This window comes from Polistes dominula, unplaced genomic scaffold (genome assembly GCF_049000335.1).
Source record: "Polistes dominula isolate Pdom_NZ unplaced genomic scaffold, Pdom_raw_medaka contig_33, whole genome shotgun sequence".
NCBI classification, from domain to species: Eukaryota; Metazoa; Arthropoda; class Insecta; order Hymenoptera; family Vespidae; genus Polistes; species Polistes dominula.
In genome coordinates this window covers 4,858,665-4,875,903 of record NW_028300998.1, presented here as the reverse complement: position 1 = coordinate 4,875,903, position 17,239 = coordinate 4,858,665, and the positions used below count along the sequence as shown (strand labels likewise).

General features: G+C 26.5%; 5 protein-coding genes across 6 annotated transcripts; 1 reads left to right on the top strand and 4 right to left on the bottom strand.

The window, feature by feature from the left end:
* Positions 1–341: 341 nt before the first annotated feature.
* On the bottom strand, positions 342–1,363 carry LOC149032243 (uncharacterized). The gene is made up of 2 exons (XM_089173543.1): positions 990–1,363; positions 342–864 (listed from the first exon to the last, which is right to left on the bottom strand). The coding sequence occupies exons 1-2, from the start codon at positions 1,361–1,363 to the stop codon at positions 861–863; spliced, it is 378 nt and encodes a 125-aa protein (XP_089029669.1). The 3' UTR covers positions 342–860.
* A 641-nt stretch (positions 1,364–2,004) lies between these two features.
* e(y)2 (enhancer of yellow 2) lies at positions 2,005–2,613 on the bottom strand. The gene is made up of 2 exons (XM_015322020.2): positions 2,426–2,613; positions 2,005–2,245 (listed from the first exon to the last, which is right to left on the bottom strand). Exons 1-2 carry the CDS (start codon positions 2,473–2,475, stop codon positions 2,017–2,019), a joined length of 279 nt encoding a protein of 92 aa, XP_015177506.1. The 5' UTR covers positions 2,476–2,613; the 3' UTR covers positions 2,005–2,016.
* Positions 2,614–2,751: 138 nt separating this feature from the next.
* LOC107065556 (potassium/sodium hyperpolarization-activated cyclic nucleotide-gated channel 4) lies at positions 2,752–5,070 on the bottom strand. Its single transcript, XM_089173544.1, is given in 8 exon segments — positions 2,752–3,043; positions 3,137–3,258; positions 3,327–3,428; positions 3,510–3,972; positions 4,032–4,166; positions 4,247–4,433; positions 4,516–4,740; positions 4,796–5,070. Coding segments are annotated over 8 exon segments (1,785 nt in total). The 3' UTR covers positions 2,752–2,767.
* A 55-nt stretch (positions 5,071–5,125) lies between these two features.
* On the bottom strand, positions 5,126–8,553 carry LOC107065552 (uncharacterized). 2 transcript variants are annotated; one of them, XM_089173537.1, is made up of 5 exons: positions 8,395–8,553; positions 6,270–8,078; positions 6,033–6,155; positions 5,795–5,945; positions 5,126–5,698 (listed from the first exon to the last, which is right to left on the bottom strand). In XM_089173537.1, exons 1-5 carry the CDS (start codon positions 8,414–8,416, stop codon positions 5,602–5,604), a joined length of 2,202 nt encoding a protein of 733 aa, XP_089029663.1. In that variant the 5' UTR covers positions 8,417–8,553; the 3' UTR covers positions 5,126–5,601. The 2 variants fall into 2 exon arrangements, with proteins under 2 accessions (XP_089029663.1, XP_089029664.1); XM_089173538.1 differs by lacking the exon at positions 8,395–8,553 and adding an exon at positions 8,256–8,375.
* Positions 8,554–8,668: 115 nt separating this feature from the next.
* On the top strand, positions 8,669–15,860 carry LOC107066936 (uncharacterized). Its single transcript, XM_015322007.2, has 4 exons — positions 8,669–9,224; positions 9,439–10,317; positions 10,413–10,544; positions 10,750–15,860. The coding sequence occupies exons 1-4, from the start codon at positions 8,873–8,875 to the stop codon at positions 12,048–12,050; spliced, it is 2,664 nt and encodes an 887-aa protein (XP_015177493.2). The 5' UTR covers positions 8,669–8,872; the 3' UTR covers positions 12,051–15,860.
* Positions 15,861–17,239: the final 1,379 nt, after the last annotated feature.

Sequence of the window (17,239 nt, the reverse complement as noted above, 5' to 3'; positions counted from 1 at the left end):
CAATACTGCTAGAGGGAATATCTCCATTCGAGGAACCTGTGAGGTATAGGGCTAATTGCTTCCGAAATTCATTAATAGTGATATTCTTCTTTGTGATATTTTTGTATAAAATGATACTATTCATAACTGCAATATTTAATAAGAACTCAAAAGCTAGCTTTTTATACCATTTTAAAGATCTGCGTAGTGGATAGTAGGCTCTCATTAGGTCAGATAAATCAGCAGCTGCCTTTCCTCTGTTATAATCAACTACAATTTGTGGTTTCAACTTTTGTTCTAATCGTCTTTTAACATTCACCAATTGTGATGAGTGCTTTGTTGACAGAAGTAGGATATCCCGCTTATCTTTCCATTTTAAAACAGTTATTCCTTTTTCATTCTCGTTTGCAATAGATTCCCACGGTTTTAACTTTTTCGATATTACTTGCTGCGGAAGATTCCATTGATTTGAATTTAATGTTCCCACTAAATGAATATTTTTATCGATTAATCTTTCTGCCAATTCTACACTCGTATACAAGTCATTGGTATACAGCGTGTGTCCTTTATCGAATAAATCTTTACAAAGAGACATTACGATTTCAGGGGGCATAGTGTTGTTTTTTTTTATAATTTTTCCTATGTATACAAGAAAGGCATACGTGTAACCAGGTTCGCAACACAATTTAAATATATTAATTCCACATATGTTGTGTTCTTTTTTTAAATATTGTCCAAATATAATATAGTTATTAAATGGAATCAATGCTTCATTAATACATATGTCCTCTGTTGGATTAAAATATTTTTTAAAAGTTATTCCCAAAGTGTCTATAAGTGGTTGTATTTCATACAAACGACTAGACCCATCATTCTTTTTGTTATCTGCAAAATGTAGCATTCTCAATAATAATTCAAATCTGTTTCTGGACATGACTTTTTTCGGAAATGTTTGTATATATGCAGGATCATGGGACCAATATAAATGTAATGATGGTAATCTAACTAACCCCATCCATAGAATTAATCCAAAAAATTTTTTTATTTCATTTTTGTTTGTCAATGTCCACTTGCATAAGCGCTGCGAGGATTTATTTTGTAATTGCTGTGATGCATATAAATTTGTTTGCTCAGCAATTTCCTCGAACAATGTATCTGGCACAAATTGTTCATAGCAAGTTTCTATTGCTACGTTTGAACTTATATTTAAATTTTCAATTATAAACCCAGAAGGACTGGTAAAAGACATTAAATTTGGTTGCTTAGCTATCGGTTCATGCCACATTGTAAACGTTTCTTTCTCTTCATCCGTCGACGAAAACATTTTACGTTTTTTAGAATAATTAATTTCACTATTATCGCTTTCATACTCTTCTTCTGACATTTTTACGTTCAAGGCTAAAGATTTTTGTTTACACTGAACCAAGAATCACAAAGAACAGAATAAAAATGTTTGTATTGCTTTGTCCTAACCTAAACAGATCCCCGGCCATAAGGCAATTTCAATGAAATCTCATCTAGCGGACCGAACGATAAACAAGATAAAACAGACTTGGCGCTTAAAATGTTGGACTAATGTCTATAAGCATTTTGTTCTAAACGTAAGTATTATCTGCTACAATAATAAATAATGGCTATATCACAATATCAACACACTTCTAAGTAGTGCAAGTGGCCTGACGACGATTATCTTATAAATTCGCATGGCACTCAATGCATTAATATAAACAAGACACAATTTCAATTATTTATAAAAGATATAAAACCGTTTTTTATTATCAAATTAGATCTACAATCTAAATTTAAAGAAATACTAACTATGGTAAGATCAATGTTTTTTTAAATACAATATTATTGCAATTTTATTATATCAAAGCTTTGAAAATTACTATTTAAGAATCATGTTATTTAAATGTAGCTTTTTTTTTTTAGTTTATATAATATTGTACAAAAATTTTTAATATCTATGTATATGTACATAAATTTAGTAAGTCGTATTTAAGGTAACAAAAGAAAGTCACAAAATTTGTAAGATATTTACATTTTCAATTTTTCTTCTTGAGCTACAAGTTGATTTTTTATTTTTTGTAATAATTCTTTCTTTACAGAATCAGGTACAAGTGTTCGTGCTTTACTTGTTACCATAGAAAGTAACGTATCATAAGTTATATCATGACCATGTTCTTTTATTATTTCTTTGCAGATTAATTTAACTTGATCTCTCCATCCACATTCCACCAATCGTCGTCTTAAAAGTTCTTTCAATCTAAAATTAGGTGTATAAACTTTAATTTTTACTTTTAATAAATATCAATATATTTTTTAATAATATTTTTTAATGTTTCTGTTTTTTTTACATTAAAAATATTTAATAAATATTAATTGTTTATAAATAAACTTTTTATTTAACTATTCTTATAAAAATATTTAATTGAATTCTAATTACCCATCGCGATCGCCAACCATGACTAGTCTTTGATGTGTAGCTGTCTTCATTAATAATTGAAATAAATTATTTTTTTAAATGTTCGTGTATATAGAACGATTAATAAATAAATTTGAACGTTAATCTTTTCTTAAACAAAATCTAACTTAACTTAACCAAATCTGATTAAACTAGACGAAGAATAACGCAGTTTAGTTCTTATTTGAGACGCAACGTGGCGCTAGTAATATTATTAAATATAAAATCAAAATTGCAATTACACCGAATGGCGATTTAAATTAATGAATTGTTTCATTAAATTATACATCAAAATGAAATATTAATAGTATGAAATTCGATATTTTAAATCATTTTTTCCCTTTCCTTATTTTCATTTTTTGTTTGTTCAGACATTAGATGCAGCTTTTCCAATTTTTCAATTAACTTAATTCTGTTCATTGTATCTTTTTCAATTCTATTGAATAATTCAGATTCGCGAGGAGCAACAAGTTTAAAATTTTGACGATCCAAACGTAGAAGTTCACATACTTCTAAAGCTAAAACTGATTCATATCTTCGCTTTTGAGAATTAAGTAAAACTTCAGCACCAAAATGATCACCACTTTCAAGATGGCAAATCTGAATAAATAAACACAATCTATTTTATTAATACATATATAATAATATAATATGTACGATCTATTATTAATTAAATTAATTGTTATTACTCACTTCTTTACCCCAAAAAGTGATTAGTGCAACTGTTCCATTAGCTATGAAGTACATACAATCACCTTCTTCATGATATTTATAAATTACATCGGTTTCCATGTAAATAACTGGTTTTAAAACCGCTGTAAAAAAAAGAATTAAAATATTACTTTGAAGAAATATAATTTTTGTTATTTAATCTAAATATTACCAATTAAATTTCTAAGCACAATTGGTGGTAAATTACGAAGTATTTTTGCAGTATCTAATAAACCATAACTACTATGGATCATAATTTCTTGATTAAGATGATCTAAAAAATATATATTAATACAAATTTCTTTAACAATTAAAATCTTAAAATCATATAGTTCTTGTATTTTTTTAAACTAACTAGAAAGAGTATTTGATATAGCTTGTTCTTTAAAAAAATGTCCTTGAAATCTATATTCGTAATAATTAAGAAGTTTATTTTGAAGATGTTTCGGAAGTTTTTTTTCTTCAACATAATTTTTTACACCGTGTATAATTTCATGATATTTTAACTCTGATTCCGCCAACGATTCAAATAATTGCAGGATAAGAACTATTGTTTATAATACATTGAAATATTAATTTTAATTAAAAATATATTACACTAAAAAAGGATTATTATACTTTCCAATCGTGCAAATCATGTAGCCTTTTCCAAAGGTAAGTAATATACAGTGAGCAATTTTATCTAAAGTACCAAATGATTGAAATTCAACAAAATTAAATCCAATTAAATTACTTAAACCAATATGCAAAGATTCTAAATAAATAATCCAATCAGATTGTTTATATAATCCTGTGTGCATTAAATATGTTCCGGAGTTCTACAAATCATTAATATTTTATAAATATAATAATTGTAATAATCGTAGAATCTTCATACCTCCATACTATCTCCGATTATATGCATTACAATATATGGAAATAAATAAGACAAACAGCTGCTCCAATGAAAAATTAATAAAGTCTGGATAATAAGCCAAATAATTATCTTTTTAGCAGGAGAACATCCAAAAGTCTGTTAAACGAATATATATTATTCCTTTTAGCTTATATAATTAATACATTATAAATTATTGTTATCTTATAGAAACTTACAATATTAAGTTGTCTAAGATAATGATACAGTGTACCTAATCTTATAATCTTTAATACAGGCAAGATCTCGAGTAAAAGAAATATAGAATTGGAATTAGGTCCAGGTGGTAATATGCGTTGTTTATAAAACCAAGTATAAGGAATAGAGGAAACAAGGTCTATGAAAAAATATCTTTTTATATAATTCCTTGAAGATAAAAATATTATTAAATATATCTATCTAATTCTCTGTCATGGAGATTTTTTTCAAAAAATTTTTATAAATTTACCGTGCTATTAAAATAGGATTCAGGAATATTTCATTACCGTCGGTTGATACATATCCAGTTATAAAATTAAGAAATATATCAATTATACAAACTACATATGCAGGATAAACAATTATCCATGACTCAGTATCTGTGTTTTTAGCTATTCTATGAAATGTCATGATGTATGGTACCATAATGAAAATATATAGATATGTAATTATCATTAACAGATCCCAAAAAAATCTGAAAGATTACATGTTCCATAATATAATTATTATACATATTCTTTCCACGATACCTTAAAGTGCTGTATGGATGTATTATCCACCAAAGCAATGAACGACCATGTCTTCTTTTCTCAAAAGTTATAGCAGCACGACTGCGCAGAGAAAAACTTGTAAGTGGATGTTTTGCAGAAACTAAGATTAATTTTGTATAACTACGTTTCCAACGAGTAAAAATATTTGCATTAGGTGGTAACTTTGGCAAATTGCTATCAGAAACTTTTGGCAATTCGCAAATATGTACGCCTAATTGTCTCTTAAACATTCCTAAATGTATACATTCGCGCATTAGTCTTAATTTGTAAAATGTTTATATTACGCGAGTAAATTAAAACAATAGAACGTTCATTCTTACTTTTACTGTTCTTACTAGTTACAGTTACAGACAACAGTTACATACAAGTAAGAAAGTACAAATAGGTATTATAATTAAATTAAAAAATAATCATATAAACTAAGATAAATGAAAATTATTACATTTTTTTTATATATGTTTAAATATATATATAAAGAATATGATATTTTAGAGTTTTTTGAAGAATCTTACAATAATACTGCATTAATATTTTTTTTTATAAACTATAATATATTAAAATAATCTATATATGTCAAATTTTTTCAATTAATTAAATATTTTGGTTTAGTATATATATATATATATTTTATTTTTTATTTTGGATAAACAATGTAAAATAAAATAATCAATGAATAACTGTTTAAAAAGTTATAACAAAAAGTATAGTCCAAATTAACCATTGTTTTTCTCTTACTTAATAATGGTGTATATAAAGTAATATTAAAAAATATCTATTAATATCACTTATTTAGGTAAGTTACGCATTTTCATTTGTAATTCAAATCGCCTATTTGTTCTTACACCCTTCAAGAACACTCTATTTTCTTCTCGTTTTTCTTGTCTATAAACATATGTATTCATATATTATATATTTATATATTATTAATATTTATTGCACATAGAAAAGATGATGGTAATTTAAAAATTTATTACTTACTGCCGATTTGGCGGTTGTTTTCTTAAAACAATGTTGGTGGCTTCAGGTTTCCTTATTCTAAAACCAAATCTATTGTAACCGTCATTTTTTGTGTTAGTTGGCGAAGATTTGACATTTTTTGGTGTATTTAATTTTGTTACATTGAATGATTCTGTGAACAATAAACGTATAATTAATTCACATAAATTTTAATATGTATTATATAATATTTTAAATGACTTTATTATATGATCATTACTTAATGCTTTATATTGATTCATCAGACGTTTTTTATTATCTACAAGAGATTCCATTTTAGAGAACAGTTTTGTGTGTATTTTATGAAAATTTGGAATTTTTTTGGCACTATGTATTTTGATATCTGCAATTAAATACAATTTAAATCATTACATATGACATGTATACATGCACATACACATATAAATATTCAAATTTATTGTATTTAAATTGAATTGTTTGTTAGATAATATTTTACCTTTTTTCTCTTTATTTTCAATAAGTTTTGTTTCGTTTAATGTAGATGAGGATGTTTGTTTTATTTTTCTATTACTGTTAAAAAGAGATCTTTTAATTTCAGAATTCTGTGTATTCTTATTTGTTGAACTATTGGGCAGAGACCTTGGCATCCTTTTCACAATTTGAGTTTTTCTAATTTCTCTTTTATTAACTGATTCTGGTTTGAATAATGAAATAGGAGAATTAAGCTCAACATTCTTATTATTTAATGCTGTTGTCTGCAATTTACTAGTAGAAGATGTTGAAGCAGCAAAAAGAACTTTACGTGTTCTTTTATTATCTCTTTCATTATCAGAGTCCCTTTCTTCTGCTTTACGTTTTCTGCATTGCTCTCGTAAGCACGGAGTTTTTGGTTCAAAAAGTTCATATGTCTCATCTGCTATATTTGTTTGTTTTTCATTAACATTAATAGTGTTATTTTGACTGCTATTGTTCAATTCATTTGTTTTATTAGTCAAATTAAAATTAGTAGACCTTTTATGAGTTCTTTTTTCAATTAAAGGACTACTTGATGCTTTTGGTGCTAAATGAAATAATGTATCATTTACTATTAAATTTGATTTACGCTTTATTTGTGGACTTGATTTTAAATTTAAAGTATTTATATTACTTAATTCTTCATTTTTTGCTGAATGCAATGAAAATGAAGTTTTTAAAGAATTTGAAATATTACACAATTGTTTTTCTATTTGTTTAACATTAAATGTACTATTCATTGGATGTTGATTATTTATAGACTTAGATGATCGAATAAAATTTTCCAATAATGGGATTCTTTCAAGTATTATCACTGGCTTTTTTGATATTATTTCTTGATATAAAGCAGATAGATTATTTGAATTTGTCAAAGTTATATTTAAGTCATCTGATTTTCTTGACAATGATTTGTTTATTACATCACTTTTCTTGGAACGACTAGAGATTTTTGTTGATATATCCTTTTTTGGAGATTTTTCTATTTTTAATACCGAGAAGCTCGTACGTTTTTCATTAGATAATCTCATTTTTGATGATTTATTTTTAGACTTTTTTGGCGATCTTACTATAATTTTTGGAGTTTTAGATAATCTTAATATCTTTTTAGAAGATGAATGAATTCTCTTTGGACTTATCTTTAATTTGTTTAAATTTGCTTTAACATTACTCGTTGAATCATCACTTAATTTACTTTTATTCATTTTTCTTCTGTTTTGTAAAGACTTTTCAGAATTATTAAATATAGTAGGGGAATTAACAGAAAGCATTAACTTTCTAGGTGTTTTTGATGTTGTAAGAGAGACATTAGAATGCGTCTTAGGAGAATTTAAATGTAAAGGTGATTTTTTTGGCGTCTTAGTAGCCCTCTGAGGTGTTAAAGTTATCGAAATAGGACTACTTTTAGGAGTAACAATTTTAGTTAGCGATAAGTTATGCATGCTTTTCTTTTCATTATTCATATCCAAATTGAAAGATGAATCATTAAATAGTTCACATGTAATGTTCTCAATATTACTTACAGATTCATTATTTGCAATAGATTTCTTTGCCTTTGGCTTGAGATTTTTAATCATTCTAAACCTGTTAGAAGTATAACTTCTTTTTGATTTTTCAGAGCTTGTGTTTTCTTCTGAATATTGTTTATTTAAAGAATTTAGTATTCTAGGTTGTTCATTTTTCTTATTTTCAATAGATTTCTCAAAATCTTGCGAAGAGTTGGAATTTTTATTTTTCAAATTACGTGTTTTAGCTTTTTTTCTTGTGATAACACCGGATGTATCCATTGTACGACCTGCAATTGAAGAAGATTATGAAATATCAAGTAACGTTATTATTATTAGAATTTGTATATAATAATAAACGATTAATTAAAAATAGTATAATATTGTACAAAGATCAAATTATTCAAAAAAATAAAAATACAAATTTAAAGATATATCTTAATATAAGAAGCAATTTCTTGATATACTATTAGTTATAAGTTTATCTTCCTCAAAATAATCGCCATTTTTGTATTACAATTAAGCTGAAGCAAACAATATAGGACACACGTATACGATTATTTTTATGACATTGAGTTACTGTAAATATTAGTGTTTACACCTTACATTTCCTTAATCTCGGAGACATAATGTTGTTAATATTATCTCTTGTTAGATTCACTATTGGAATATGTAGTTAAATTTGTATCAATTGAATTGTATCGTATAATATCTTCCATAGATTATAAACTGAATAGTATTAAAAAGTATAGAGATTCTGAAATATTTTATTTAAAGAAAAAATTACAGATGGCGTTAATATCTATATAAAGCGTCATCTAATAACTAAAAATAATATTAGAAACTAAGCCTCAATGATTTTATCAAATATCTTAGGAGGATCTTTTATCAATATCAATAAAAAATTAACTAATTGATGGTAAATAAATTGTCACAAGAATTAGAGTTAAATTTGAGTAGTTCATTTCTTACCAGTAAGATGACACTTTCTCAGTACACTAAGGCCACCTATGATTTTAGTTTAATACAATTGAAACTCTAGCTTTCTTGCTCGAATTTGACCCCCCTGAAAGAATATGAAAAGATGGCGACATATTTAAAACGAACGTCAAAATTATTTGATATTTCATTGTTGCGATCTTCCGCAGATGTGAATATAAGAGATTTAATGTGTCCCGTGTGCCGCGGTTTATTAATTGAGCCAGTGACACTTCCTTGTACACATAACCTCTGTTTACGGTGTTTAAAAGGAACCTTTGAACATAACAGCCTGAGTTGTCCTCTTTGCAGAGTTCGTGTAGGTTCTTGGCTTCGTACAGCTACCAAATCTGAAACATTGGTCAACAATGCACTTTGGGATCTCATCAGGACTAAATTTCCCAAAGAGGTTGAAAATAAATATAACGGAAACGACGGAGAAAGTGAATTAGACATTGGTGAGTGACACAATGTAACAATAAACAAACATAACATAACCCCAATTTCATTAAAATGCATACACACACGCATACATATACATACACACATTATTTCCATATGCGTATGTATTGTACTAGTTATCAATAATGCTCAAACATATTAAAATCACTGTTTCTTATTTAGATTTAAAGAAATTTAGTTGAAAGAGAAATTAATTAATTTATTTCACAGGATTATCAGCAAGGAGTAAGATACTTAGTGCTGCTGGAGAAATTCGAAGAGAATATGAAGCACAACTTCAAATGGCTGAAGAAGAAATGCGACGTAGAAGAGAGAATGAAGACATTGCTAGTGAGGCATTAATAAGAAAACTTCAAGTTGAAGAACAGCAGCAACAATTTGCACAAATAGCACAAGATCAATTACTAGCTCAGAATTTAGCGAAGAAGCAATTAGTAGATAAACAGAAAGAGGTGAAGTTATATCAAAATGAATGTGTAACTTCATCGGTGTCAAATTGTCCTCTTGATACATCCAAGTTTGATACTAAGTCAATGCCATTGCTTAATACAGAAATGTTTAAATTTGATGGACAAAGTTTGGAAACTAGAAAAATATTTCAGAAGAATATTCCAGAGTTAAAAAATAGTTCTGAGTTGAGACGGTCCAATGTTGCTTTAATATCTAAAATGCGTGCAGAAAGATATTCATCCAATGTAAAACCAAATACATCAAATGCATATAAAGATCCTACTGCTAAATTTTGTTGTCAAAAATCTGTGCCCATTTACAACTCTATTGCAAGAACTCTAAAACATCAAGTGGTAACTAAATTTACTCAGCCTGGAACTTCAAATTATTCTTTGGAGCCAGGATGTTCTACTTCCAAAATTTATGGTATGCAGAGTAAAGAAGAATTACGTGTACCTAGTGACGTTTTAAATAGTAAAAAGAAAAGTTTAGGAGTAGAAGTTTGTGTCACTTCAGGAAATGGCGATGAAAGAATTGGCAGTGCAGAAAGTGCAGGTAGTCATGATAGTATCAATCAAGAAATTCATCACTTTAAACCTATTAAGGCAATGCCACGAACACCTTTCAAAATGTCCATAGGTATAATGCCTTTTATAATATTTTATTTGTATGTTGAATATATATATATATTATGCAATTTTGTTAATATGTTGTTTTTATAATGAAATATATAGATGGAAAACAAATTGAACCAAAATTGGTTAGAGTGATACCTGTTTTAAAGAGAATATCTAATGCTTTACCAAAAGCTCCATCTCCAACTCATTTAAAGAGAATTATTGGATGTTCATGGAGTGCTTTCAAAGGTGTGTATTCAAAAAGAATTATTATTATTATTATTATTATTATTATTATTATTATTATTATTAGTTGGTATTAGGAACTCAAAAGTTCATTGCCGCAAATACTAAATCCCGCCATTGTTTAAAAGAATATGATTAAAAAATAATAACAATAATAATATATCAATATTAATTATGTAATAATATTAATGTTAATAATTTATTATAGGTAAAATCAGGCAAGATATGAAAATAAAAGAGATTATGTGTAATTCTAAAGAGAAAATAAATGAAGTTGAACAACATCCATCAACTTCTCTTACTCATCAATTCAATGATAAATTATTCAAATCTCAGATACATGATGCTATACGCAGACTTGACTTGATTTCTGATCTATCATTTGATAGTAATAAGAATTATGCGAAGAATATAAATAAAACAATTAATGGTACTAAAGTAAGTAAAAAACAAATCTTAGATGAGCATGTAACTTCAGGGAAGGTCCAAAAGACATGGAAATCACAAATAAAGAATGGCATGGTGGGAAAAAGTAAGAGACAGAAAAATATGTTATTAAATAGAAAAGATGTCGAGTTAACATTAGATAAAGAAGAGGTAAATGATAATGTAACGAGTTCTGATTCTTTATTGAATAATCCTAAGGAACGTTTAGAATGTACTGAACAGGAAGAAGATAGTAGGGATAATCCAGCCGTAGAAAATATTGCGGAAAGAATTAAAAAGAGGAAAGTAAATGTCAAAAGAAAAAATTCACAAGTTGAACAAGACAAAATATTGGAAGTAGATAGCGAAGAGGAGAGGAAATCTACAACTAAAAGAAGTGTACGGAAAAGAGCTTTATCTAGAAAAAGTAATGAAGAAACATCAACGAGTGAACAATCTGCAGTTACCGTACAAAAAAGGGTAAAGTTGAATTGTTCACATAAGCCTACATTAAGAAACAAAAGTGAAAATATAAAAGATGATGTAGATAGTCTCAATAAACATTGCAACACTATTCATGGATTAAGAAAGTCAAATCGAAATATCAAAACAGTAGTCAATAATTCTTTCCCAAAACATGATCAAGAGGTTTTAAGTAAAGAAAATCCTAATAACAATAAACGTAATTGTGATCGATTAAGCCCATGTCTTGCATCAGAAGAAACACTATCAGATAATAATGCCCATAGTGCTAAAATAGTCGATGAGAATGTTTTATCAAACGAAGAAGTAATAAAAGAACAAGAAAGAATAGAAAGATTAGTTCTCCAAGAAAAAGCAGATTTTGAATTTGCTAAAAGATTACAAGCTAAATTTAACGAAATGGAACGAATAGCTGGACGTACACGGCGGTCTAGAAAAGCGATTGAAAGTGAAGATATTTCTTTAGATTTATACAAAATAGAAGTAGGAAGGACTGTGCATAAAGTAGCCAGTACTCATACTGCCAAACGATCAACTCTTAATCAAACTGTAAGCAGTGAAACTAAACAACGCGGTAGGCCTCGCAAGAGTGTTAAGTAAATACTGAAAGTTGTTGCTGCATTTCAACTAAGAACCCTCCAAGACGGATGTTCCTATAAAATATAAAATACAATTTTAATTTCATTTTCTATATTATATATATATATCTCTATATATATTTTAAGTATTTTGAAGAAAAATACTTGCACGATATAATGTACGTACCTGGATATATTATGACAATTGTAAATGAAGGATCAGAGAACTTAAAAGAAATTTTAAGAGAATAAATATAGTCATTGACACTCACATACATATATATATATATATGTATATTTCATTGAAAATTGACAAACTGGAATTTGATCAAAAGTTTGTTTTCATGATTTTTATGTATGATTAATTATTTCAAGATCTTATTATTTATAAGTAACTACGATAATATAAAATTATTCGCAAAAATCAAAATAAGAAATGGCAGTAGGTGTTTCAATGTGTAGATCTTAAAGCAATACGAAAGCGGTCCCATACAACAAAATAGAGATACTGAAATTTTTTACGGGAAAAGAAAATATATTTCTTCATTAATTCTCATAATTTTCATGTATTCATCTTTGCTGCGAGTATCGATTCTTTTTCGGCACTCCACAAGTGCCAAATACGTGATGGATATAAATGCAGCTGACAGTGTTGACGATAAATCGTCTAAATAAAAAGAAAAAGACTATAATGATTGTTGAAGAAAAGAAAAAAGAAGAAACCTTAAGAAGGTCACAAATATTTGCTAATTGCATATCTTTTGATAATACTTTCCTTCTTTTACCATACGATATATAATATTTTTTTTAATTTTTCCTAAATAGTTAATGATCCATATATAAATCTATTTCAATGACTTATAGAATATATATCAACCAGTATTTCAATATTATAAATGATTACCTGCCTTTATATTTTCTGAATAACGAATATATCGTAGTATTTATTAACATCTTAAGGAAACTAAATGCTTCCAGAAATTAGAAGTACAGCTCGTTTGACTGTTAAATACACCAACTACCTTTATCAATGCAGCATCATTACAAGCTCACATGCCATTGTAAATAGAATTTTACTACGTACTATGTATATATTAATTGGCAGCATAATTTCAATACAATAAAAAGAGGGGGAAAAAAAATAAAAGAAAAGAAAGAAAAAAGAAAAAATATAGATATTAATGAAATAATATGAGATAGGTAAAATATGTGTTTAGATCATATTTATGATGCAAATGCCTACTGTCAGCTCTGACGGCCTTAATTATGATACTGCTATTATACTGTAAATAAATATATTAATATTAGTATTATATATGCTGGAAAAGAAAAGAAAAAGAAAAAGAATAAAGGAAAAGAAATCATAGTAAATATAAAAGTTACTAAAGAGACGAAATATTTTGCTCTATATGACAAATTCTAAATGTTTTAAAATGAAATCAACTAAACAGTTATATTACAAAAGAACAAGTGACAGTTCCTTTGATAGGATTTCATTATTAGTGATCCTTATCTTTTTATAGGTCATTTATTATACAGATCATATTATATTGTGCGTTAAGAATTGGCAATTAGCTTTCATTTGTTGTGATAGTTACAGTATTTTCAATTTAAATAATTTTGCTTTTATTATTTGATAAGATTAATACAATAAATCATGAAGTCTTCATTAATATTATCAATGATAAAGAACAATTTAATATTAACGTCATAATATTTTATAATACTTTTCCAATAATTAGTACTCTTACATTAGGTTGTAAAATATATTCGTATATACATCAATAAGTTCGTGTGCAAGTATAATCATGTTTTAATTCTAAGTTAATATAATTGAATTTATTTATGTTACGATCCTGTATTTGAAAGGCAATATTTTTTTTTTTTATGTTAGAGCATTCTATAATTATTTTAATTTTGTATAAAATACTATATAATGCTCAAAGTATTTTATATTTATGTTAAATTTTTTGAATATATATAAATATATATCTATATTCAATGTATATAATATATGGATAATTATTAGATAATTCTATGACATAAAAATTATTTGTTTTTTCTTACATAAATTATATAGCTTAAAAAAGAAAAATTTTATATTTTAAAACGTTCTTTGTTTTTTTTTTTTTTTTCAATTTTCTAAAAGTGTTATATTGTTTATTTTTAAATTTTTTGCTTTTTTTCACAAATTTTGGCATTAAAAATAATAATATAAATAATAATAATAATATAATAATAATATAATAATAATATTAAAAATAATAATAATAATAATAATAATAATAATGATAATAATGAATAAATTATAACCGATCGATAGTAAAATCGTATTCTAAAAATTATATTAATATTAGTATGATCTTTGGAAATGAAAGATAGTCATAGATCAAGGGCAGGGATTTTTTTTTAAATAAAAAAGGCCATATTTATTTTCTAAAATACTGGAAAGGCTGCATTGATCTTTCGAACCATTACTTACGAAGTAAAACATACTAATTTACAATATTCTTATAATAATACATTATCCATCTGCATTTTATATCAACATAAAAAATGCCCCATCTCTGTCATAGATTGTGCGTGTGAGTGTGTGAGTGTGTATGTATGTATGTGTACGCAAAGTTATGTATTTAATTATATTATTTAGATTTTTTAAATCTAATCTAGAAGAAGAAGCTAAAAATTAAAATAATGCGATAAACTATAGTCAGTAAATTTTGTTCCAAATACGTATATACGATACTAATGCTCAGAGATTATTATTATTAATAATATTATTTAAGTAATTAATTAAAGGTCGTCGCGATATATATGTAATTTTTTTCTTATATTATATTAATAGGTATGCGACACACATGATCATCATGTTCATTACATGTTCACGTGTGTATACGGAAGTGTGCACGCATTTATGCGTTGCATAAATATATATATGTATATACATACATACAATCATTAAGCATGAAACGGTCGATCACTCCGATTACTTTCAATTTTAAATCGTACATTTCGTACTTAATGATCTAATATATGTATATAATATATGTATGTGTGTATATATGTTACCGTGAAAAACCGAAATTGGAGAATGTCAAGATCCACATTATTACTTGGTGTATGTCCGAAATATTAATGTTTAAGAATAAACCCAAATATTTGGTCTTTCACCGACGTATTAGGTATGTGTTGACCATGTGAATCTTGACATTCTTCAATTTCGATCTTTCATGATAGTATATACATATGTATGTGAATACAATCTAATCATAAATCGAAACGAATAGTGTACAATAAAATTTTTTGTGAAGTTGTTAAATAACACTAGAAGAGACATTATATATATATATAGGTAGGACTTGTTGATAATCGTACTATAATATAATTATAATAAAATAACAAAATCTATATATAATAAAACATGCATGGAATTAAGAAACTATAAGATATACGAATGTATAGAAAAAAAAATATTTAGTTATAGAAAAAAAGCTAAAAGATATTGTCAAGTATAATAAAACGTGTTAATAAAAAACACTATTATAAATCATAATAATAAGGAATAATCATAATTTTAACGGAAGATTACGTAATTGTGTAAAAAATAAAAAATAACACATGCATATTAGAAATTTTTAGAAAGTCAATTTTATATACCGATAATATAATGCGCGTGACAGAGAATGTAAATGGAAAAATGAAAAGAAAAAAAAAGGAATAACAGAATAAGAATAATGAGAAAAAGATCGATATTCGAAAACATAGGGTTATCATCCTGTTTTTCTTGGTGCATTTTATATATGGAAACGAATAATAAATAGTTGTAATTATACCTTGAAGATAGTGATTATTTCCGTACTACTACTACTACTACTACTACTACTACTACTACTATTTTTACTACTAATACTATTACTGCTACTATTGCTATTATTACTAAATACATACGTAATTTAATAAGTGAGCTTTTATATATATACAGTAATCCCCCCTATAACGCGGTACTCTTATAACGCGTTTTCATATTACGCGATTTCATGTCCCCCATATAACGCGGGGATTCCCCACTTTTCACGAAAAAAGTTAAACGTGAATCATTTGTACATAACGCGTTATACGAGGTCAACGTCGTTTTACGAGAATACTCGTACAACGCGTTTTCCTATAACGAGGAACCAATGTACCATGTTATAGGGGGGTCTACTGTATATATATATCAAAATTTTTATATTACCAAAAAAAAGTGAATTATTTTGCAGATAATATTTGTATATAAAGCTTTCTATTTCGTGCTTTTCGTATACACAAATAGAACTATTTTTCGGTTAAAATAAATCCGGTATATAAAAAGTATAATATAATAGTATTTTATATATATATTAAACGTATCAACAACGTTTACGCGTAACACTCATTTTAATTGTTTTATTTTGAACTACGTGTATATATATATTTAATTAATCCGTTCTGTCATGTATAAAATAATTATATTACAGTAGCATTGTCTTTGGTAGCAATCAATATTGCATAATGATTAGATAAATACTAAGTTTGATCGGTAAAACAGAGTCGAGTGCTTATAGCTGGCATTAAAATAGAACATTTATTTCGAATTATTTTTATGTAGATGAATAAGACATTTTCGAGAAATCATTTTTAATTAATTTATTTAATTTCTTTTTTAATTAATTATATGTTTTTAAATAGCCATGAAAAGTAGCCGACTAAAACGCAATGAAGTATTTCAATCGAGCGTGTATATATGCGACTAGTTACGTTCCTTTCACGTAAATTTTTTTCTATTTTTTGTAACCGTACAAACAGTCAAAAAAAAATAGATTCAATATGATTAAATTAATTATAAATCATTAATTTTAACAATTAGTAATCTGCAATAAAAAAAAGGAAAGAAATTTTATATAAAATTTATCAAACGCATTAGAAGAATTCTACATACGAACGATGAAGCGTGTCATAACGTCGATCATAATCGATGACATAACTCGTGTTGTCGTTTTCGTAATCGAGGTGCAATCAACGGAAGAAGGTTTTCTCAAAAAAGAAAAGAAAAGAAAATTTAACGAAAATCAATGATTAATTATTAAGAGATCGTAATAAAATTTGAAGAAAATAAAAGTGGGTGAAAGAAAAAAAATAGGAAAGTGCGTATACGACCTCGTTTAGTAATAGTAATCATTGGAATTTACGAAA